General features: G+C 44.8%; 1 protein-coding gene across 4 annotated transcripts in view; it reads left to right on the plus strand.

Annotated features, from left to right (window-relative positions):
* The first annotated feature begins 6,499 nt into the window (after positions 1 to 6,499).
* Positions 6,500 to 22,932, plus strand: part of PM20D2 (peptidase M20 domain containing 2) — a 217,763-nt gene continuing 201,330 nt past the window's right edge. For all 4 annotated transcript variants that reach the window (XR_012655511.1, XM_075063845.1, XM_032787725.2 and 1 more), the window contains exons 1-4: positions 6,500 to 7,067; positions 7,738 to 7,886; positions 15,118 to 15,260; positions 17,732 to 17,886. Coding sequence is in view for 3 of the 4 variants with exons in the window: in XM_075063845.1 (XP_074919946.1) it covers positions 6,615 to 7,067; positions 7,738 to 7,886; positions 15,118 to 15,260; positions 17,732 to 17,886 (900 nt within the window). In the remaining variant the exon portion in view is untranslated. The remainder of the gene's footprint in view (positions 7,068 to 7,737; positions 7,887 to 15,117; positions 15,261 to 17,731; positions 17,887 to 22,932) is intronic.

A 22,932-nucleotide genomic window follows, 5' to 3' on the forward strand; every position in this document is an offset into this window, starting at 1 on the left:
TTCTGGAACCCAGGAAGGTGCACTTGGTAATTCCTTCCTGTGGGGTATCCTCAAGACCTTTCACTTCCCCCTCCCCACCCTTGGGGGAAGAGCTGAGAAGGAAAACAAAGGAGATTAGCTGTTGCCACCAGGTAATTAAACAACATGCACAAACCTTTTAGGACATCAAAAATCCAATCCTGTTATTAAAACAAGCAAAGTTTATTAAAAACAAAGAAAGAAAATACACGTGGACCTTAGGCTTTTGCTAGATTTTAAAAGAGCAATTCCAAAAGTTAAGTACCTAAAATACCTTTCTTGGGGGTCAGCTTAAAGGTTACAAGCAAACAAAAGCATCTGGGTTAGCCCAGAGGAGTCCATTAGCCATAACAAATCAACAGAAATAAGCCTAATCACATCTTTCCTGATCTGCTTACACATTTGGGAATTCCAAATAAGTAGTTTTTAGGTATGATCTGATTTATGATGCAACCGGTGTGGGGCTCTGCTCTGTTCAATGTTGATATCAATCGCCTGCGTGCATGAGCTCCCTCTGTGTGCTGTCCCAGCTCTGCGCAGATAGCTGACACAGCAGACCCGAGAGAACACTCAATTACCACAGACTCTAGTAAGGTAGGAAGGCACTTTGGCCAGGTTTATTGTCAAATGTAACACAATGATAGTTCCCTCTAGACTTTACAGGACATACTACGAATATGTGCTCCCTGGCAATGGACTCAGCTCAGGTAGTGGTGGGACTTTCCACTGCCCCCTAGGCTGGACAAAGACACTGTTCCAGGGAGGCATTCTTATACACAGGTACAAACAAGTTACAGATCACTCCTGACGTATTGAGGTGAAACTTTTCTAAGTAGCAAGGTACAACCCCTGTACGTAGTAAGGTGCCGCCTCTCACCTTGTATGTGTTGGTTTGAACAAAACAACAACAAATCCATCAGATTACCATTTTGGCCCTGTCATTGGGATGGATCAGCCTGTTCCTTGTTATCTGTGTGGAGTGTACGAGAATGAGAATGTTCTGATATCTTTTAGGTATGTCTCTTTTTGCAGTATCAGCCCTTTCCTTGCCAGCTTCTGTGAACAGGGCCTGCTTCTGGCTCACAGCTTAACTTTGCTTTATGTTAGCAAAGTCTTGACCATCACTTTAGTTCTGGTCTTAGGCCTCATACCAGGCCTCTGATACCAAGGTTTATATTTCAGGGCCTTCTCTTACTACCCTGGCTTAAAGCTTCTCGTAGCATAACTGCTTCCTGTTCTCCTTTTTCCCAGAGAACAACAACAGAAAGACAAAAGTTTTTCCCCAATTTTAAAAAGTTCTAGCCCTCCCATTGGCTCTTTTTATCAGCTGCCCATTCTTTTCCTTTTACCTGTGCGCTTGTTAACTCTTTACAAGTAAAGCAAGTAGAGAACAGCTACTAAGAGGAATTCTGTAGCTAACAGGCTGGCTGGATGCCCATAAAAGGGAGCTACCTCCCCCTTCATTTATCACACTGCAGCAGTAGCATAGCTAGGGGGGAGCAGGGGGAGGGGCCACTCCCGCACTGAGCACAAGTGGTGCCTTTTTAATTTTTTGGCACCTTTTTAATTTTTACTCTGAACAGGGGAGCGGACATAAATAAGGCACTGTGTTCTGGGACTTCAGTGGCAGGTTCTTCACTCGCTCTGGGTCTTTGGCAGTAGGTGAGACCCGGAGCGAGTGAAGGACCCGCTGCCGAAGACCCGGAGCGCTGCCTGGTGAGTACAAGCACTGCAGCGGGTGGTGCCTTTTTTTAATATCTCTCCCCCGCCCTCCCATTTCACTTCGCCTGGCTACACCACTGCACTGCAGTTAGAGAGTGGAGCCAGGAGGTAAATAACAGTATGTTGGAAGTGTGTGGGCAGCGCATAGGAAAGAGTTTTGTGACAGTGGCTGCAGGGAAGCGTGGGTGGGGAGCTGCTCGGTTTGAAGAGCTAGTATCTCCTGGAGTGTGTCAACTTGGCAGTCCATAACATTTAAGAGCTGCTTCTTTCTGGTGTACCACCTTCTCCTTTTGGTCCCTCTTCTTGCTGTCCCATCACTCCTTCAATTCCTGTTTCTCAGTGGGGGAGTGCATCGTAACATTATGGAGAAAGTCCTCCTTAGTTCTTCTTGACCACTTTCTAATTCTGTGCAGCCATTCAACCACTGATAACAGAAGGAGGCTGGGCTCCCGAGGTCATCTCTGAAGTTTAAATGTAACACATTACAGAAGCAGTATTGTTTGCAACATGGAGAACACCGAATCAGTGCTTTACAACACAGCCAGTACTCTCACACCTGTCACTAACTGGCTGACTTCAGGCAAGCACACATGAGCCATAAGACCCCCAAAATAGTGAGTAGTCACAGGGGCAGGGTAAATCACTCTTCCCGAACGCTGCTGTACTGGGCACATGGCTCTGGAAGAGAGCTAGCACTAAAGAAGGGGCCTGATAATCATTCCTGTCCCCACACTTTCCACAGGCTATGATTATTCTGGAAGATATCTCACTGGTGAGGGTGAGCAGGGAATCAAGGGAGGGTCTTCTCCAAGCCTGCGACTTCTGATCTGGCCCCTATGCGGTTCGCCTGTGTGCAGCAATCGTTTTCCCCTACCACCACCCATGATGGTAAAGTGGTGTGGGAAAGTTACCATTAATGGGGCTAGAAACAAAGCAGCTCTGCCAAGGAACCTGCGGCAGCAGATTACCCAGTATCTCCATGAGAGTTTCCTGGAGATCTGAGGGAGATTCCTGTGAAGTGAGGGAGTCAATCAACAGCCTGTTCCACTGCTCAGACTAGGCATGCAGTGGGAGACAAGCCTGCTTTCTGCAATCCTCCTGCCCCCAACAACTTGCTTCAGCAATTCCCATAATCAGATTCACCTTCCAGGGGCCTCCTCTGGGGTAGAAAAGAGCTCCTGACTGCATGCATCTCTGGCCTTCAAGTCATCCTCTGCCTCTGGGTCCTCCTCCCCGTCTTTGTCCAAGATTTCCTCCTCCTGGCTCAGTCCACTCTCAACACGAGACAACAAAGTATTCACAGAGGCTTTTGCAGTGGAGGTGGGATCACCACCAAGTATTGCATCCAGCTCTTTGTATAATTGGCAGTTCTTGGGCACAGCACTGGAGCAGCGGTTTGCCTCCCATGCATTGTGGTAGGCATTCTGCAGCTTCTTCACTTTTCCCCTATCCTGCAATGTGTCCCGGTCATGGCCCCTTTCTGTCATGCATTGTGAAATCTGTCTGTAGGTATCATAATTTCTATGGCTGGAGCACAGCTGGGACTGCACAGCCTCTTCTCTTCAAATGCCGATGAGGTACAGCAGCTCAGCATTGCTCCAAGCGGAGGATTCCCTGGTGCGTGAAGCAGGGATGGCCACCTGGAGAGATGTGCTGAGACCACTGCACACATCCAGGGCCAGCCTTAGGCATACACAGCATATGCAGCTGTGTAAGGCACCATGAAAGTTGGGGCACCAAATTGCTCCAAATTTCATGGTGTCCTAGGCAGCTGTGTGCTGCATACGCAGCAGCACCAGCCCTGGTGACCAGCCCTATCCCTTGGCCAGCACCCCCCTGCAAGGGGCAGGGCCATCCCTAGAAGGTGTGGAGCACCGGACAACTCCCTCCGCATTGCCTCTTACCCTTCTCCCCTGTTCTGCCTCCAGCCTGCTCCCATTCCACCTCTTTCCCCCAGCAACCCCCACACTCACCAGCAGTGGTGGGAAGTGGAGCAACCTGGCCCCAGCCCACTCTACTCTGCCGGCTTCCAGCCATGGTGCTCCACTTCTCGCCACCAGTGACTGCAGGGAAAGGATCGCCCTTTATTTATTTATTGTAAAATAAATAAAGAAATTGCTATTTATTGTAACAAAACTATTTTAATTGAACAATTGTTACTTCTATTGTTAGTGCCAATCTTGGTGACACCTACCTTTAAGGATTCCTACGGATTTGTATTATAAGGCCCTATTTTGCACACAAGGGAAGTTTCTTCATGAATTCTTGCATAATTTCGTGCTGTCTGACTCTCCATAAGGAAGTTGTGATCATCTATAATCCTAACACAACTAACTGCTACACCAAATGTCCACATGGAGGAGGCAATTTTGATAAAAGTGCGCATGCAGAAGGGCCAGTAAAATGATTTAATAGATTTTCAGGCAATAAGGGATAATCGTTCATGTAGTCTGACCTCCAGTATTTCACAGGCCATAGAATTTCATCCAGTTACCCCAGTATTAAGCTAGGTAATAATGTGTGGGTTAACTAAAGCACATCTTCCAGAATGGCATCTAGTCTTGATCTGAAGACATTAGAATCACAGAAATGTAGAACTGGAAGGGACCTTGAAAGGTCATCAAGTTCAGTCCTCTGCCTTCACTGCAGGACCAAGTACTGTCCCTCCCAGATTATTTTTCCCCAGATCCCTAAATGGCCCCCTGAAGGATGGAACTCTCAGCTTTGGGTTTAGCAGGCCAATGCTATCCCTCTCCTTGTTAGTTTGTTCCAATGGATAGTCACACTCACTGTTAAAAAAAATTCTGCCTAATTTCTAATTTGAATGTGTCTGACTTCCATTTCCAGCTACTAATTCTTGTTATTTCTTTCTCCACTAGATTAAAGAGCCCTTTAGTACTGTTTTGATAATTGGGCCTACAAATTTACCCTAAGTTTGAGGTCAATTGTGAGAAATGAGTGAAAGTTTATAAAATGTCAGAATAACCTATAAAAAAAGGTGCAAAAGGGAGACAGACTAAATTAATCCAAATGTAAAGGCCTAGTGATGTAATTCAAAGACTGTGTTAATATTATGTATGGTAAACAAGTATGGAATTGGAACTCAATAGATCAAAATTAGTATGTCAGAAATTAGATGTAATCTGTGAACAAAATAATGAGGGGATGGGCTATTCTGCCCACAACTCCCTTTTGTGATCTTAAAAGAAAAGCCTTTACAGGGAAAATCAAGCAGAAGAAGCAGATGTCTGCCAACAACCAGTGCAACAAGCTTTATCATGGCTGCCATTCCCACCATCTCCTGGGATCCTGGCATCTAATGAAACGCTGTTGGGCCTTAATTGTTCTGATCCTGAGAGATGTGTGCTAGCCCAGGGACAGTGAGAAAGAGGTGCGTGTAACTTTTCTGATCCATGGCTGTGAGTGCACTCCCAGTACTATCACTTTCATTGTTCTTTGGTTTATGCAGATGTGCCCTTGAGAAATCACTCCTCCACACCGGTGGAGCACCTCCGTCAGATAAGGCACTGACCCAGGAAGAGTAAGGAGGATCTGTTCTGCAAAGTGCTGCTGTCAACAAATGCAACACTTAACGAAACAAGAGTATGGAGGGAGACAATCAATGGAAGACTCAGGCTGGATAGCCAGGAAAAGACCCAGGGACATGAGCAATGATAAAGCTTCTGGAGGGCAGACAGAGATGTTGAAGTCCCTCATTACCCTGAAATCTGAGCGCATCTGTGCTTGACTCCCACTACCTCCAGCCACTACATAACTCCAGTCTATGACCTCCCCAAACTCTCCCACTGCATTCCTCGCATGTTACCAGTCCCTCACAGTATCCTGTGCACTCCACTCCTAGGAACTGGTTTCCCAATGAAAGCTGGCGTTACGCCTAGCTGTGAGAGCCCGAACCTCGAGACTATTTGAAAGAATTGGGAACTTAGTGTTAAGAAGATAGGATCAAGAGGGGGATATGATAACAGTCTCCAAATATACAAAAGGTCGTTATATATGTGGTGTTTGTGAGGTCATGCTGGTGAGGTGGAGTGGTGCAGTCTGCATTATGAGGTCCCCCTCATACCAGACAAAACCATGTCTGGTTTTATCTCTGTACCAGCCAGGGAACAAAGGTTGGACTAGCAAAATGGTGGGGTTTAAAACCAGACAAAAGGACAGCCTGGACCATTGTGACCATCCAGGCTGACCTCCTTGGAACTCAGGTCACAGAGCCTCCCCAGACTCAGTATACATGGTGATATACCAACTCATAAAATTGGAATGGACCCTGAAAGGTCAAGTCCAGCCTCCTACCTTCACTAGCAGGACTAAGTACTGCTTTTGCCCCAGATCCCTAAGTGGCGCCTCTCAAGGGGTGAATTCACAACCCTGGGTTTAGCAGCCCAATATGCAAACCACTGACCTATCCCTCCCCCATACAAATTTGGTAATACCCACTGCCCACCTTATCAGGCCATTGCATCAGGGAGGGCACTCCATCACCCACCCTTAGGTGCCAGAGCTTCCCCTCCTATCCCCCAACTCAGTACCCCACCGCACAGCCCTGGGTATTGGGGTCAGAAATAAAAAGCTGTGGGGAAGCCCCGCCCTCTGCCTCTCCTCGATGTGCTATTGGACCGTGAACCTGTCACTCAGACTACCCAGACACTCCAGCCCCCTCCCAGCGCGGTGCATGTGGCGGTACGTTTCCCAGCAAGCCCTGCGGTTGGTGAGCCGGCGGAAGCGGGTATTTGCGAGGCGTGGCGGGTTGCTGCGCTCAGACAGGCCCGTTGGCGCGGAGTGCGCGCCTGGTGAAACTCAGGGCGAGGCGGGCTCTAGCGGTTTCCGAGCCGCCCACCTCTTGCGGCGGCTTCATGAGGCCTCAGGAGCCGGCGCAGAGCGGCGCCGTCGCCGTGTCCCCGGCGGTGCTGGAGACGCTGAAGCAGCGGGCGGCTGAGTGCATCGAGCTGAGCGCCGGGTGGCTGAGCGCCCTGAGCCGGGAGATCTGGAGCCGCCCCGAGCTGGCCTTCGAAGAGCATCAGGCGCACGGCGCCCTGACCCGCTTCTTCTCCTGCTCCGAGCTGCCGGGGGCCGCCTGGGCCGTGCAGCCGCACTACAAGCTGGACACCGCCTTCCGGGCCGAGTGGGGCCCCGCCGCCCCGGCCCTGCGGCCGCTGCACTTGGGCTTCTTGTGCGAGTACGATGCGCTGCCCGGGATCGGACACGCCTGCGGCCATAACCTCATCGCCGAGGTGGGGGCGGCCGCGGCCTTGGGCGTGAAGGGCGCCCTGGAGAGTCTGCCCCAGCCGTTCCCCGCCGCGGTGAAGGTGAGACCCGGCGAGGGAGGGGGGGCGATCCGTCGCTTGAGGCGGAACCTGCCCGGGAGTAAGGGGAGCTGGCCCGATTTGGTCCCCATCCCGTTGCTGCCCAATGCAGCCTCTCATGTCCCAGGCTGAGCTCTCTCCCTGGCCATCAGGAAGCCTGGGTCTCCAGCATGTCTGCTCAGTATTTAACCTTAGCACTTTCCCTGGCTTATCCCTGCGGGGTTTATTTTTCTGCCAGTTGGGTTTTTAGAGAGACAAGGTGGGTAAGGTAATGTCTTTTATTGGACTGGCTTCTGTGGGCGAGGGAGACACTGGGAGGTTTTAAAATGTATTTATGTAACTGCAACCTGCCAGTGATATCCTTGTTCTCACCAGCCTTTGTTATACTGCACGGTATAGCTGTTTGTGAGCAGTCAGGGTTGGAGGCTACAGCAGTAGGGCATTGCAAAGCACCCCAGGTTACAGGGTAGGGATAACAGAGGCCCCCTCCCCCTCCACTGGTCTGTGTAAACATGATATTTTGTGTCTCACCACCAGAAGTTGGTCTTATAAAAGATATTATCTCATCCATCATGTCTCCATAACATCCTGAGACCAACATGTACAACACCACTGTGCGCAACAAAATCAGGTTGTTGACAATTTTGCTGACCCCTATAACCTTCTCTTCTAGATCACAGTACTGGGAACTCCTGCAGAAGAAGGTGGAGGTGGCAAAATAGAGCTCATAGCAGCTGGTGCTTTTGATGATCTGGATGTTGTTTTTATGGCCCATCCAGCACAAAGTGATGCAGCTTATTTACCCGATGTGGCTGAGCATGAGTAAGTAAGACACTTTGAAAGATGCTTATTTTTATTTTATTTTTTTTTGCTTTCTATACATCAGAACCTTTTCAGCGAAGGGAGACCGGTCTTTAAAGTGGTTAAACTTGGAGTCTGGTAATCTCTGGTATTCTTCATATGTAATATATAGCCAGTTCATGAGCAAGTTGATGTACTCAGTACTGAGCACTGAAACCCAGTTATTGTATTCTCCTGAAATGTAATGTTCAGGCCTGCATCTGTTATGTTTACAGGCGAGTCTCATCTTACGCTGGGGTTACGTTCTGCTATCAGCGCGTAAACTGAAAAACACGTATAGTCAAAATTACATTGTGTGTGATGGTGGGCAGAATCGCCTGCACTACAGGAACAGTATTTAAATTGTTTTTTATTTTGTTTTTGTCAACCGTGCAGAGCTGAATTTGCTCATGTTAAATGCGCGTAAGATGACTTCCCTGTATTGTTGCAAGAATTTTAGAGTTAATATCTAGTCAGGGTAACAAGTGGTATTTCATTGATAAAACTTAGATATGTCATGCTTATGTTAAGGAAGCCAACACAAATCCTGGCTTTCTGCAGTTCAGCTAGTTAGAAATAATGCATTGTTATAGCATATTCTGTTTATGGGAAAATATTTGTCCATGTTGGTGCCACAGAATTCTACTCCTGAGTTGTCTTTCTCAGACATTTGCTATATTTTATTACTCAACGGTGCAGTTTTTTTGTGCAAGCTGTATATTTTTTCAATTCGCTGAAATTCTTTATTCTCCCTTGGACTGATTCTGTTAAAATGTCCCAAAACAAACATTTGCGTGCATCTGAAAACCTAAAATTAATTGGAGAATATTTACTTTTTAATTTTACTTAAAGTAGGATCATTTCCATCCACAGTGATAGATACAATAGTGTTCAAACTAAAGCACTGTCAGCCTTAATTGGAACGGGGAAAACATTCAAACTCTTGACTTGGAGATGACTTTGCTTTCTATTGTAAAGCAGAATGAAAGCTAGTTGGTATAAAACAACCTTGTCACTAATCTCAAGAGCGTGAAATGCTTTTTCTTGAAGAATCCATGTATCATGGCTTTTTATATACGGATAATATCCAAGGATTCAAGAGTCAGCTGTAAACTTTTTTTCTCCATTTACCCTGTTGGTAGCCAACCAGTTTGTCCCACTGCTGTTTCAAATTAATCTTGAAGATTTGTTTAATAAAAATTCAGAGGTTATGGCAGTTATGTAATTCACCAGAAATAATCTGTCCTTTTCATAAGTAAATTTACTTATGTTATATATATGAGTGCATAGCTTCCAGGTTTCATAACAAAGTAATGAAAATGTGTGATTTCAAGTTCACATTAACTTGGAAGTGCCTGCTTCTGGGTTAGTGTCTCTGAAAAGACAAGGTTTTCTCTCTCCAAGCCGATGATTTAACTAGACTTCAGCCTCTGAGTTTTTTTTACTCCTTCATCTGTGTCTCTGCGACTGATTGCAACCTGCCCTGGCCAAACCAAACCCCCCCCCCTCCGGAGTAAAATATAGTAGCCTGTGCCCAAGATTTTTTAGTCTATATTTTCTGAAACTTATTTAAACTACAAACATTTAAGGCTTATTTGATCCTAGATGGTAGTGAGTAGTATGTTTCTGCAAATGTTAACTGCTTCCTATACCTAAAACTTCATTAATGTGAATGTATAACTTATAAATATTATGGTTTCTTTTGACAGACTTCCATTTAATAGACTCCTGATTCCTGTCCACTCTCCTCCTCAATCACCTCATTCTTAGTTTTGCATTGTTGACCAAAAGATCTGCTTCTCCGTTCTGAAGTGAGCTGTCTAGTGCTGGGGGGTTCTCAAACTGTCACAGTGTGGATCACTTTTGTCAGATTCCTGTGAAAAATCTCCTCTTCTAGGCAAGGTTGTATGGCATTCCTGTGGCAACAGAATCTGCATGGAAAAGTAATGTTGGGAAAGTCTATATTGTTGCTCTTAACTTCCTCTCCCCTTCCACTTTTCAACTGGGTCGAAACCAGGAGGAGAGCAAGCACTGTGAAACATGGCCTGCTCTGTGTACCATCACTAAGGGCTTGTCTACACTGGCAATGAACAGCGCTGCAACTTTCTCGCTCAGGGATGTGAAGAAACACCCCCCTGAGCACAGCAAATTGCAGCACTGTAAAGCCCCGTTATAAACAGTGCCCTAGTGATGGGAGCTATTCCCCTTGTTGAGGCGGCTTTAAAAAAAAAAAAAAAAGTGCTGGGAGAGCTCTCTCCCAGTGCTGTGGCAGCGCTTTAGCATTGCGAGTGTAGACTAGCCCTAAGTCCTCCTGTGGACCAGTTTTGGGACCTTTCAACTAATAGTTAGTGCATAAGATCTCGACTGTCTATCTGGGCTCTATTCCCAGCTATCCATTGCAAAAGTCACATCTATGCTCATTCACTTCAGCTCATGTATATGGAAAATGGTGATAGGATTGTTGAGGCTTAATGTTTGCCTTGGATGAAAGGCTGTCAATAAGTTTGAATAATTGAATAAATGTTTTTGTTAAAAGGTTCTTTAGGAAGCTGATAGGTTGTTAAACTAAATGATCACTTTTCCCCCAGAATGTTTATTATATGGATTGGCTTCATTTTGAAGTCCAGGTTGCACAGTTTTGCAGCCTTGCAAAAAGTTCTGTTTACCCAGTAATTTTAACTGAATAACTTTTGTGCTAGGCTTCTGCATTTCTAAAGGCTAGGGTATATTTTGAAATAATGGAGTCGGGAGGGAGGGAGGAAGAAGGAAGTGCAGGTTTTATTTTAAGACACTATAGGTGCATTCACCTCCATATTTGAGGCTTCTTTTCTGCCATCACTAGCCCCAAGGAGCTTCAGAACTAACTTACATTTCAGCTAATGTCTTCTGGCCACAAGTTATACTTTTTTCTTCCATCTCAAACAGTTTGTATAACTTAATTCAAGTGTAAGCAAAAAATTATGTGATGATCACCTTAAAGACTGTTTTATGTCATTGTCATGTCTTATTTCAAATGGGTTGTCCTGGAAACTTCAAATGAAGTACATCCAAAAACCTTGGTGAGATATAGTTCATACTCCATTTCTAAGTTGGAGGAAAAAAATACTCAAGGTGTTTGTGAGGTTGTTTTTTTTTTTTTTTGGCACCTCAGAATGGGGGTGATCTGGCTCCTGTGGATTTGGGACATGCATGACTGGTGAGGACATCAGCTTTAGTTTAAAAATACAAAAAAAACAAAACTTCTTCCTTTTTGTGCATATGCAACCCCCTTCTCAAACTACCCCATGAACTGTTTTCTCTTGCCTACTACTAGCTATTAACTGGCAGCCAGAGTTCTTAACCCACTCCTGGTATCTTCTCTGCCCCCTTTCCCTCCACTTGCAATCTTGTAGCTCTATTCTCTGTACATTCCTTCGCTTATTCTCTAATTGGTGCCAACAATATCTCTAGGAAAAACAGTTTGTCCTTTCTCTGATACCTGAGCCAAACTTCTGTAAGGCAATAAAGTTCCAGGGTATGGGGGGGGGGGGGAGGGTACTGGATAATGAGAACTCTACGAACTTACTTCATGCCACACTTATGTCGCTGGGAAGAGGCCAGGAAGCTCTCCAGACTCTGTTCCCTTGGGTGAGAGGTTTAGGTCATAAGCATCCGGGCCGGATGCTTATCTTGTAACTGATTTCAAGTAATCTTTCTGTCCATTACTTCAGTAGGCTTCCATTCTGCACCAGGTTCCATAGATTCTTGCTCCAAGTTTCAGATTTGCTTCCTTGAGCATTGTATTAAAACAAATCTGTTAGAAATTAAGTTAAGATTAAATTTATACTAATCCTAAACATTTGCAAGTATGAAAGGCTGCAGTTGATGCACCCAAATGAATTTTGCTGGGCAGTGATAATCTGATCACTAAAGGACAAAGTTAAGTAACTTGAATGCCTTATCTATGACCTTCTATATTGCCAAACCAAGAACATGCCTTACTCCTCAATAAAACATTTTGTTAGTAATCATTAGAATACCTTACTCTAAAGCAGGAGTCAGTAACCTATGGCACATGTGCCAATTTTTAATGGCACGCTGGAGCCTGCTTGGACTCCAGCATGCCATTAAAAATCCTGCCCAGCCTCGCCCGCTCTCCTCTGCCCTCTGCTCCCCCCGCGGGGGGAGCAGAAGCATACCTGTGCAGACGGGGTGGGCAAATGGCCACACTCTCCCAGCATGGCAAGCCGCGGGGTCCACGCTCAGGGGCCGGAGCACTGGCCGAGCACAGCAAGCTGCTGGCCCCTCCCCCGCCTTCTCCCCTCCCCTGGAGCCCTCCTGCTGTGTACAGCACTCTGGGGGTTGGGGCTGTGCGCTCCCGCGGGGCAGCGTTTGGCTCCACGGGGAGGCAGACATGCTCCTTGCTCAACTGGAGCTCTGCTGTCGCCACCGCATACAGCGCTCTGAGGGCTGGGGCTGTGCTTTCCGGTGGGGCAGCGTGTCTGGCTCTGCGTGGAGCTTCAAGGTAAAGGGCCCAGGGATGGGGACAGGGAGCAGGGTGGGTTGAATGGGGAGGTGGGGTCCCAGGGGGGTTAGGGGCAGTGGTCTCTGGAAGGGGCAGTCAGGGAGCAGGGGGGGGGTTGGATGGGGCATGGGAGTCCTGGGTTTTGTGAGAGGGCAGAGGATGGATAGGGGTCAGGGCAGTCAGAGTGGATGGGTCTCTGGAGGAGGTTGTATAAGTTGGGAGTTCTGGGGGTCCTGTTGGGGCTGGGAGTGGTTGGATGGGGCATGGGAGTCCTGGGGGTCTGGCTGGGGATGGGGGTGTGGATAAGGGTCGGGGCAGTCAGGGGACAGGTAGGGGATAGGGTCCAGTCTGAGGACAAGGAACAGGGAGGCTTAGATGGGGGTGGAGTCCTGGGCGGGGGCAGTTGGGGGCAAGGGTCCCAGGACGGGGTAGTCAGGGGACAAGGAGCAGTGGGGTTGGGAGTTCTTAGGGGGGCAGTCACCCAGCCCTCTCCCCTGAAGCCTAGCGCCCCCACACACACCCTCTGCCTGAGCCCCCGACACACCCAGGCCCTGCTCTAGCCCTGTACTTCTCTATACACAACAGCCCTCTGTTGGCTCCTTCATCCTCCCTCACCAAACCCAGCCCTGAACACGGCACCTGGCACCCATAACAGCGCCCTCTTCTGCCTGAACGTATGCCCCCCCACATACCCAGCCCTGACTCCAGCCCTCTGCCCCCAGCCCTCTGGGTCCCAGCCCTGCACAGCCTGCTGCTGGTCTGCGGTTCTGGCTGACGGAACCTTGCCAGCCGGGGTCGCAGCCGCAGGCCTCGCTCAGCCCTGTGCCAGCCTAGGTGAACAGAATCCCAGACCAGCAGCGGGCTGGCAGTGTAAGATCAACATTTTAATTTCATTTTAAATGCAGCTTCTTAAACATTTTGGAAACCTTGTTTATTTTACAATAAAACACTAGTTTAGTTATATAATATTATAGACTTATAGAGAGAGACCTTCTAAAAAACATTTAAATGTATTACCAGCACGCGAATCCATAAATTAGAGTGAATAAGTGAAGACTTGGCACACCGCTTCTGAAAGGTTGCTGATCCCTGCTCTAAAGTATACAGTGGTTATATTGATTTTAATCATCTTTGTGACTATACATTCAGCGCATGCTCTACAGATAAAATGATCTTCTGCATGCGATATGCCACCAATTAAAAAGTGTCATTAAACAGTGAACTTATCTTGTTGTTATAAACCTCTTAGGCCCAGATAATGGAACTATAGGAAACACACATAAACATCAAAGGGGTACTAGCAAAGCATCATACTGTCATACCTGTGCGTGTGGTGCAGATTATAAAACCAGTAATCTGGTGCATATGTTTAATGGTACATGTGTTCAGTGTTTCATCTGCAAGTAATATCTTCTCCAAACTTGAGACTTCAGACATCAAGATTTTAATGAAAACAGATGTAAAAGGGAAAATAAGCTGCTAACATTTCAGTCGCTTTACAAATTCTATCCCATGGACAAGTGTTTTCTTTATCTTCACCCTTAACTTTGAATGTCCTGAATGTCTAACTGTCATGTCTTTTTCTTAATTTACAGAGGTGGGTTTGTTTTTGTTTTTGCGGGTCTGGGGATGCATTTAATTTAAAGCTTAAATAGTCTTAAGGAGTTTGTTTTCAAAACATGATTTCTTGTTAAAGGAAAAATGTTGATACTGATTGCAGATATGCAAGAACTTAAAGATATGGATTTAATACTGTCAGTGAGGAACTTGAGTAAATTATGCAATTTGTACAATGCATCTAATTGCCATCTGTGTTGGCAACTAGGACCTGGACCTCTTTGGCTATGTCTACACTGCGGCTGGTGTGATTGCAGCTGAAGTCGGCATACCTGTGCTAGCTTTAATCTAGCTAGAATGGCTAAAAATAGTAGTGGTGATGCAGCAGCAAGGGCTTCCCTGCTATTTTTAGCTATGCTGGCTAGATTAAAGGTACAGTCACACTTTCGACTGCAGTGTAGACATGTTAATCCTGTTGAAATCTACCTTAAGTGTGTGTAGAAAATTTGTATCTAATTATCTGAATTTCCAACTTCTATCATCTTCCTCTAACTGCATATTCTTATAAATCTCATATGGAAGAGGGGAAGCAGAAAAATCGCAATAGACTTCCTTTTAGCCGTTTTTTTTTTCCACGTAGTTTCATCCTCCTTCAAATCTATTTTCTTCTCTGGCTTGTCTTACCTCTGCCCTAGAGATGCTACCAGTTTCTGAGGAGGAGGTAAAAGAGGTTTTATGCTAGCCCATACCATGGCTTCTATTAAATGGTTAGGTGCATAGTAGGACTCTTGCTGGCAAGAAGTGGATGTCAATAATTTATATAGCAGGATATTGCTATTTTTACTGCAAATCTGTTCTTAACAATTTTAAATGTGTATAGTGCATTGTCTATTTTGTTTTCAACTTTGGAGTGTTGGCAGAGTTTGGGGAGGGAAAGGACAATCTTAATTTCTAAATCTTTTTCAGGATCTATGCTTTGGTGGTTAAAGGTGGTTTAGCTTCCCAAAGTTTAGGGCCTGGTAAATCACAGCTTAATCTTATGCTTCAAAAACATTGATATAAAATTTTAATCATTGTTGGGTAAATCCAAAGGGACTTTGATTTTAGTTTTTGAAAGTGGACAAAAAACAAGTCATGGCTTTTATTTCCTAGTGTGACTGTGAAATACTATGGAAAAGCTTCTCATGCTGCTGCTTATCCTTGGGAAGGAGTAAATGCATTAGACGCTGCTGTTCTTGCATACAACAATATATCAGTTTTAAGACAGCAAATGAAACCAACCTGGAGAGTTCATGGTGAGAGAGCTTCATTCAATCTTATGTCCACCAAGTAAGACTTCTGGCTGTTTGGATACTGACTCTGAAAAAATCCTAAATATTGCATTGTTACATTTAACTGGAAAAGTAATTTGAAATAATTACATTTTTTATCCAAATACCTTTCTAAGGGAACTTCTGTGGTACCATCAACGTTGAAGTATAAACTGTTGAATGCAGACTAGTAGGAGGGCAGTATGGCCTCAAGTCATAAGCATTCTTCCTCCTCATTTACGGAAATGAGACACTTATGTATCTTAATGCAGATTTAATATTTACATAAACTGAATGTAGCACTTCATGATTGCTAAACTTGTCTAAGAGTCAAGACTCTAATGGTGAAGATGCTGTATTGGTATAACTATAGCCATACGATTGCTTTGTAAACTGGAAACATTTTTAGGGAAACTTGACCAGCTGGAACAAGATGTAACATAAGCAATAAAAGCTTCCCTTGACAGAGATTCAAGGATTTTGTCACTGAGTTGGGGGAACAGCTAATAATCTTCCAAGGAACCTGAGCTTGTAAAATTAATGTCCTAACCCATCCTCTAGTATTAAAATTATATTTTAGGACTCTGATTAATGTCAAACTGAAGTATATCTTGAGACCTCCCTTCAGCAATACTTTGAAAGCAAAACTTTTTGTTTTGGGGGGGCGGGGGGCGGGAGGGGGAAGAGAAGGGGAGGGAGAGAGTAAGGCCAGGATTCCAGGCAGGCTTATTTTTCTTCCCCAAATGTTGCTGGCTTGCCAAAAGTACTAGGAAAATCACTATTCTGTTCTTTAACTCTTTCCAGTTTTGTTAATGTTACAGCACATCTTTAAACACTTTTCCAAAGAAAGCAAGTTAAGGAGAAAAGTACATATTGTAGTGTGCACATTGCACAAATCTGCTTGACTGCCCATTTTCCAGTTCCTTGTTTGTCCAAAGTAACTTCTGGCATCCATTATTCTTATCTCAAAGCCTCTGCCACCATTGAGTGCCGTGCTCTCCTCTTGTACCTTACTTTATGTAGCATATGGTTGCCATATCTTTCCGGACTTTTACATTCTGAATCAGTATTGCTGTGTATTGAGACTACAGGATCTTGTTCCACATTTGCCTCTTGATAGCCCTGTCCTGCCAGTGCAAGTGACAGTAAGCAGTTGGTAGCGCTCACAATATTTTGAACAGCACTTGAATTCAAGCATGCTAACATAAGGTGATTTCATGGCTTTGGTTAGAGTCTTAATCATGCCAATTATATTAATTGGCAGGTATGGTATGGGAACACTAGCAATATGTCTCTTCTCACTGAAGTTATGATGATAAAAGATAGCTAGCTATTGTGGAGAGAAGAAATCTGTGTTGCTGAGTAAGGTGTAGAACACATAACAAGAAATAACTTTATTCAGTAGCTAGCTTTTTCTGTACCCATATCTGGAGATGATGGAATGGTATCCATTTGTTTGAAGGAACATTTTCTGTTCAAATTTGGCTCCAAAATTAGGCTTTGTAAGAAAGTAAGATTTTACAAAATTTAAGATCAATGGAAATGTTTCCAAAGAATGGCAAGAGTCAGTGAGGATACTAGCGAGCTTGCTTTCCCCTTTGTTGCAGCAAATGCCAATTACTTTGCAATGAAGAATTCAAACTTAATGTCAGTGTGCTGAAATAATAGGAGAATGTGAAGTTGGCCAGAAGCCAACTGATCCTTTTCTTCATTGTCCAAACTAGCAAAGCAAAGTAGGAACACATGGCATAAGTGGTAAGCTAAACTTTCAAAAATACCTTGTTTTTGAATCCAAGGAGGTCTTTTTGACATAGGGTAAAGATGCTATTTTTAAAAATAACTTAACACTCCCAGAATGGCTGTAACCATGAGGAATGTGAAAATCAAGACACATGCTTGTGTAACTTAAACTCTGGAGAATTACTTGGCTATATTTAAACTAAGTGCTTACATATAATCTGTGAACTTCTGTCACATATTCATTTGTTTAATTTCTCTTGTCCCAGCGTTGGCAAGATTGTTTCACAGTTTAAAATGTTTGCAGTGAATAGCAGGGAAGAACTGTAAATGCTACTTTTGCCTTTTTGTGTGTATATGAACTCAAGGTGAATAATTGAGTTGTCTCCAAAAGAATGCAGTGATATCAACCTTAAAGTCTGTATATATGATATGTTGTGAAAGCCTCTCTCTCCCTCCCTCCCTCCAACAGAAGATGGTCCAATAAAAGATTTTTTTCTCACCCACCTTTCTACTGAGCTGACTGCAAGGGGAAGTAATTGAGACCAGATACAAAGTTTTAAATGATGCATTCTCAGTACTTAGTGCTCAGCTGATGCCTTGTCTCTAATACTTTTGTTTTTTGTGTTCAGCTATAAATGAAGAGCTTCCTAAGACAGAGTACATAATTTTGCATGATCCTTTGTAGCGTTCAATAACTGGGCTCTTTTCTTCTGTAGGTATAATAAAAAATGGTGGCGTGAAACCTAATATCATCCCTTCTTACACTGAGCTAGAGTTTTACTTGCGTGCCCCTTCACTGAAGGACCTCACCATTCTGACAGAGAGAGCTGAAAATTGCTTCAAAGCTGCAGCTGTGGCCACAAAATGCAAAGTAAGAATTCTAGAGCTGATTCATTTATTTGTATAATTTTGAAGTTAGGCTAAAATAGGAGTCTGTCTTCATTTATGTGATTTGTATGGCACTTACCTTTTTTAAGCAACCTAAAATTTAGATCTCTAAGTACTAATCCACTACTCCACTATGTGCTGAAAAAGATTTTGTTGGTGAGGAGAAATATTTAGTTGCTACAGTTCTAAATATCAAATTTTCAACTGAAGCTTTCCCCAGTCTTATGCCATAAGTGTTTCCAATAGTATGCTGAGGTTTTTTTTAAAAAAAAAATTGTATCTGTCTTGACCAAGTCAGGTCATCTTGCAATTTATCTCTGATTTCTGAGACTGTAGTTAAAGTGTAACTAATGGCTGTCTGCCATATTGCTGTGACAGAAATGGGTGTGTTCATCTGTTAGTAAAACTGTTGTAAAGGGGTTAACTAATTTGGTCCTCACTAACTCACTCATTATGTACTGAGGTTACAAGTTAAAGTTCATGGAAAGCCCTTTTTGAGTCATTGGGTGTTCTTTTGCCTCTTAGTGAAAATTGCTTTCCTTACTGGCCTTTGCTCCAGTTAGAGAAGAGTTTCAATAAGGCTCATTTATAATTACAGTAGATCAGTAAGGCCTCATTCTAAACTTCTGACCAAAGTTGTTGTTGTCAGATGCTCCCGGTGTGGTGCTCTGATCTGTTCAATGTTGATATCAATCGGCTGCATGCGTGTGTTCCCTCTGTGTGCTGTCGCAGCTCTGCGCAGATAGCTGACACAGCAGACCCCGAGAGAACCCCCCAGTGACCACAGACTCTAATAAGGTACGAAGGTACTTCGGCCAGGTTTATTGTCAAACGCAGCACAATAATAGTTCCCTCTAGACTTTACAGGACATACTACGAATATGTGCCTCCTGGCAATGGACTCAGCTCGGTCACTGGCGGGACTTTCCACTGCCCCCTAGGCTGGACAAAGATATCCACTCGGGGTGCATTCTTATTCACAAGTACAAACAAGTTACACATCACTCCTGATGTATTGAGGTGCCCCTCTACATAGCAGGGTACAACCCCTCTACGTAGTAAGGTGTCGCCTCTCACCTTGTACATGTTGGTTCGAACAAAACAACTCTATCCATCATATTACCCTTTTGGTCCTGTCATTGGGATGGGTCAGCTTGTTCCTTGTTATCTCTGTGGAGTGTACAAGTATGTGAATGTTCTGATATCTAGTGTCCAGTACCTTTTAGCTATGTCTCTTTTTGCAGTATCAGCCCTTTCCTTGCCCGCTTCTGTGAGCAGGGCCTGCCTCTGTCTCACAGCTTAACTTCGCTTTATGTTAGCAAAGTCTTGACCATTACTTTAGTTCAGGCCTCAGACCTCATACTGGGCCTTTGATAAGGGTTTATGTTTCAGGGCCTCATCTTACCACAAAAATCATCTCTTTGGCTTTCTTGCCTTTCTTTTCCAAACCACATGGGTTCTAGGTAAAGCTGGATTGCCTACTGTGGATGTTAAAAAGGGCTGTTATAATCTGGACAGAATTAGGCGTGGGAGAAATCAGATTGAGTCTTTAGTGATCTATCTAATGACTTGCAGCCCAGCTTGCTAGTTACAGTAGAACCTCAGTTACAAATGCCTCAGGAATGGAGGCTGTTCGTAACTCTGAAATGTTCATAACTGAACAAAATATTATGGTTCTTTCAAAAGTTACAACTGAACATTGACTTAATACCACTTTGAAACTTTACTATGCAGAAAAAAAATGCTGCTTTCCCTTTAATTTTTTAGTAGTTTACATTTAACACAGCACTGTTTTTATTTTTATCATTTAGACTGGTGGTTCTATCTCAATCTTTTCTGTTTGCAAACTGCTGAACATTTTTTGAATGGAGGTGCAGATCCCTTTGGAAATCTTAGACGTAGTCTGTGGACCCCAAGGGGTTCACGGACCACAGGTTGAGAACCATTGTCCCAAGAGACACTAGACAGCCTGGGCAATTTTGCTAGCCAAAGACCATTTCCATTTTGGTAACGCCCTCCCTGCTGTTTTGATTCAAAAGCTCAGGAAATGCAGAGAGTCAGCAGCTGCAAACTATTAACTTCCTAATCATGTCTTAACTTACAAATCCAAGCAGAACAGTTGGTTTTTAGGTCAGTGTAAAGCAGGGGTATCTGACAAATGCTGTCTATTCGCCTGGCTTCTTGCCCATAAAGTATGTGCTTGGTATTGGGTGTGGCAGAAGAACCTGAATACATTCTGACTTTTGCAGACCGAGTTTTGAGTGAAATCATCACAGCATGCTTCACCACTCTCCTGGCAGCTGCATCAGGAGAGCGCTCCTACTAGAGGCCATCAGACTGCTCTCAAGAGAGCGTTGCAGGCCAGGATTTAAGCTCCTGAGCTAGCTTCCACTGAAGTCACTAGGAATCTTTTTTTTCCTGGATTGTTAGGGGGGAGCTAGATCAAGCCCAAAGGTGCCAGTCCAGCAAAGCCCATTCCTAAGTGCTTGCTGAATCAGGATGATTTGCTGAACTGGAGCTAAGTGAGTTGAGTTAATGTGTTTTCATAAAGACTGTTCAATGTTTAGTTTAGAGCTGTTAACCCTGTGTTTCCTGAGCTTAAAAGGGTATTGGGTTAGTTGATTTATGCACAACAATGTTTTAATGAGGCGGTTAGAATAGAAAGGTACGCAGATGAGGTAACTGGGTAAACTGAGTCTGTGCAAAGTTACAGAACGGAATAAATCATTGACGCCAAGAAAGTGGAGAAGACACATGGAAAGAACATGGCAGAGACAAGAGATTTCAAAAAGACTCCCAGTCCATAGGAAAGGTAGACGCTGGTGGCTTTAACAGCAGGGTTGGGAATAACTGAAGTTTTTGACACCCAGAGTGTGGGATGCAGTTGGGAATTGTAAGATGAGATGTGTTTCTTGGGTGTTTATCAGAAAAACAACATTAATGTTTGGCCATCTGGTTTCAGAGTGAAAGCAACACTTAAGGGCAGTTCATACCTCTCAGAGCTATTCTCTAAGGGCTTGTCTACACTGGCAAGTTTTGTCCCCAAAAACTGCCTTTTGGTGACAAAACAGCAATAGCATACACAGTGCAAGGTCACTTTTTGTTTTTTGGAGAAAAGCCTAGATTTGGCAACAAAACTTCCACTTCTGCGAGAGACTCTTGTCTTTTCCACTCCCTTTATTGTTGACAAACAGCCAGTGTAGACACCAGGATTTTTTTATTTTTATTGGCCTCCAGAAAGTATCCCACAATTCCCTTGCTGCTGCTCTGGTCAGCGGTTTGAACTCCGCTGCCCTGCAGCCAACCTGCCCCTCCCCCTTGCAAGCCCCGGGATTTTTAAATCTCATTTTCTGTTTGTTGGCTTCCCAGAAGAACTTCCCAGGTGAGTATGGCTGGTTATCGCACCAAATGCACTCCTGCTTGGACCACCGCTGAGTTGTTGGATCTGATCAGTATAATGGGGAGAGGAGTCTATTCAGTCGCAGCTGCGAGTGACCTGTAGGAATCGGGACACATATGGGCAGATTTCTTGGGGCTTGATCATAGCCCTTTTTCCACCGGACATGCAGCAGTGCAGAGCGAAGATAAAGGAACTGAGGCAGGCGTACCATAAGGCGCAAGAGGCGAACCATCACTCCGGTGGTGCACTTAAGATCTGCCACTTCTATAAGGAGCTGAATGCTATCCTCAGTGGTGACCCCATCTCCATCGCTGATTGCCCCGTGGATACTTTGCAGGCAGCAGAAAGGGGGGGTAACCCAGAGGCTGAAATTGTGAATGAGAAAGTTGAGCTAGAAGAGGATGTGGTGCTCCCAACGGGGTTGTCTGGTGGGACGGGCAGCCAGGAACTTTTCTCCACTCCAAAAGTGCTCAATGGGGAGCAGAAAGCAGATGAGTGGGTAAGTTGCTGTGGCTTGTGTAGGGAATCGAAAAGTGGGAGGCAGGTAGTATTTTTCTGTGAGCTTGGATGTTGCCTTGTGTAGCTAATCTGCATGGCCAAGCAGGGTGTCGATGGACATCAAGACCTTCAGGGATTTCTCCAGAGAGAGGCTCTGGAAAGTTTCCAAGAGGTACTTGTTAATCCTCTGCGAGAGATTCCAAGGGATTGCAGCCTTGTTAGTTCCTCATTGTAGGAAACTGTACCATGACATTTAGCGATCACTGGAGCTGGGACCAAAGTGGCGCATAGCTGAGCTGTGTATAGACCGGAGTGAAAGCTGCAAGCATTCAGAAGCTGAGCCCTGGTTTCCCTGGTCACCCTCAGCAGTGTTACTGAGATGTCAGCCAGCAGGTTGGCTGCCTGTGAAAAATTTTGGGATAATTTTAGAAAGATCCCTGCTAAGGTGCCCTGCAAGCCGTGACCTTTTTGTCCGTATGCACAGCTGCCTTCCCCTACTCCTGAAACTCACCATGATTGAGGTGCTCGTGGAGCTGTGTGCCTGCCTAGAGTCTCAGAGAGAAAGTGATTTCTACTAGCAAAACACCCTTTTTACTAAAATGTTTCAGTCATTTGCTGGAATATAACAATCTCTTCTGTTCAGCACAGACCTTGAAGAACACACCATGCACCCCCGCAGACTGGATGCAGCAGATAAGGAGAAAAAACCTAGGAGCAGCAAAGAAGACCTGTGAACAGCGCGATGAGAGACAGACCAGGGAACAGAGTGTGTGCTGGGAAGCCGAAAGGCAGGACAGAAAAGAGTGCTGCTTTTGCTAGGGAAGCGACAGAGTGGATGATAAAAGTTATGGAGGATCAGACAGAGATGCTAAAGTCTCTGATCAGCTCCAGATCTGAGTTCGAACGTCACTGCAGCAGATGCACAATTCTTTGCCAACTCCGTCCCCCTCTATGCCCACACATTCCTTTCACTTCACAGCACACCTAAGTTTCCCCATCACTCCACTCCCTCTCACAGCTTGTACAATGATAGCTGGAGCTACACACAGTTGTGAGGTTTTACCCTTTTTAACAATAAATAAAGGCTAAGGTATTTAATGGTACAGCATTGTTATGCGTTTATAGAACACA

This window comes from Chelonoidis abingdonii, chromosome 3, assembly GCF_003597395.2.
Source record: "Chelonoidis abingdonii isolate Lonesome George chromosome 3, CheloAbing_2.0, whole genome shotgun sequence".
NCBI classification, from domain to species: Eukaryota; Metazoa; Chordata; order Testudines; family Testudinidae; genus Chelonoidis; species Chelonoidis abingdonii.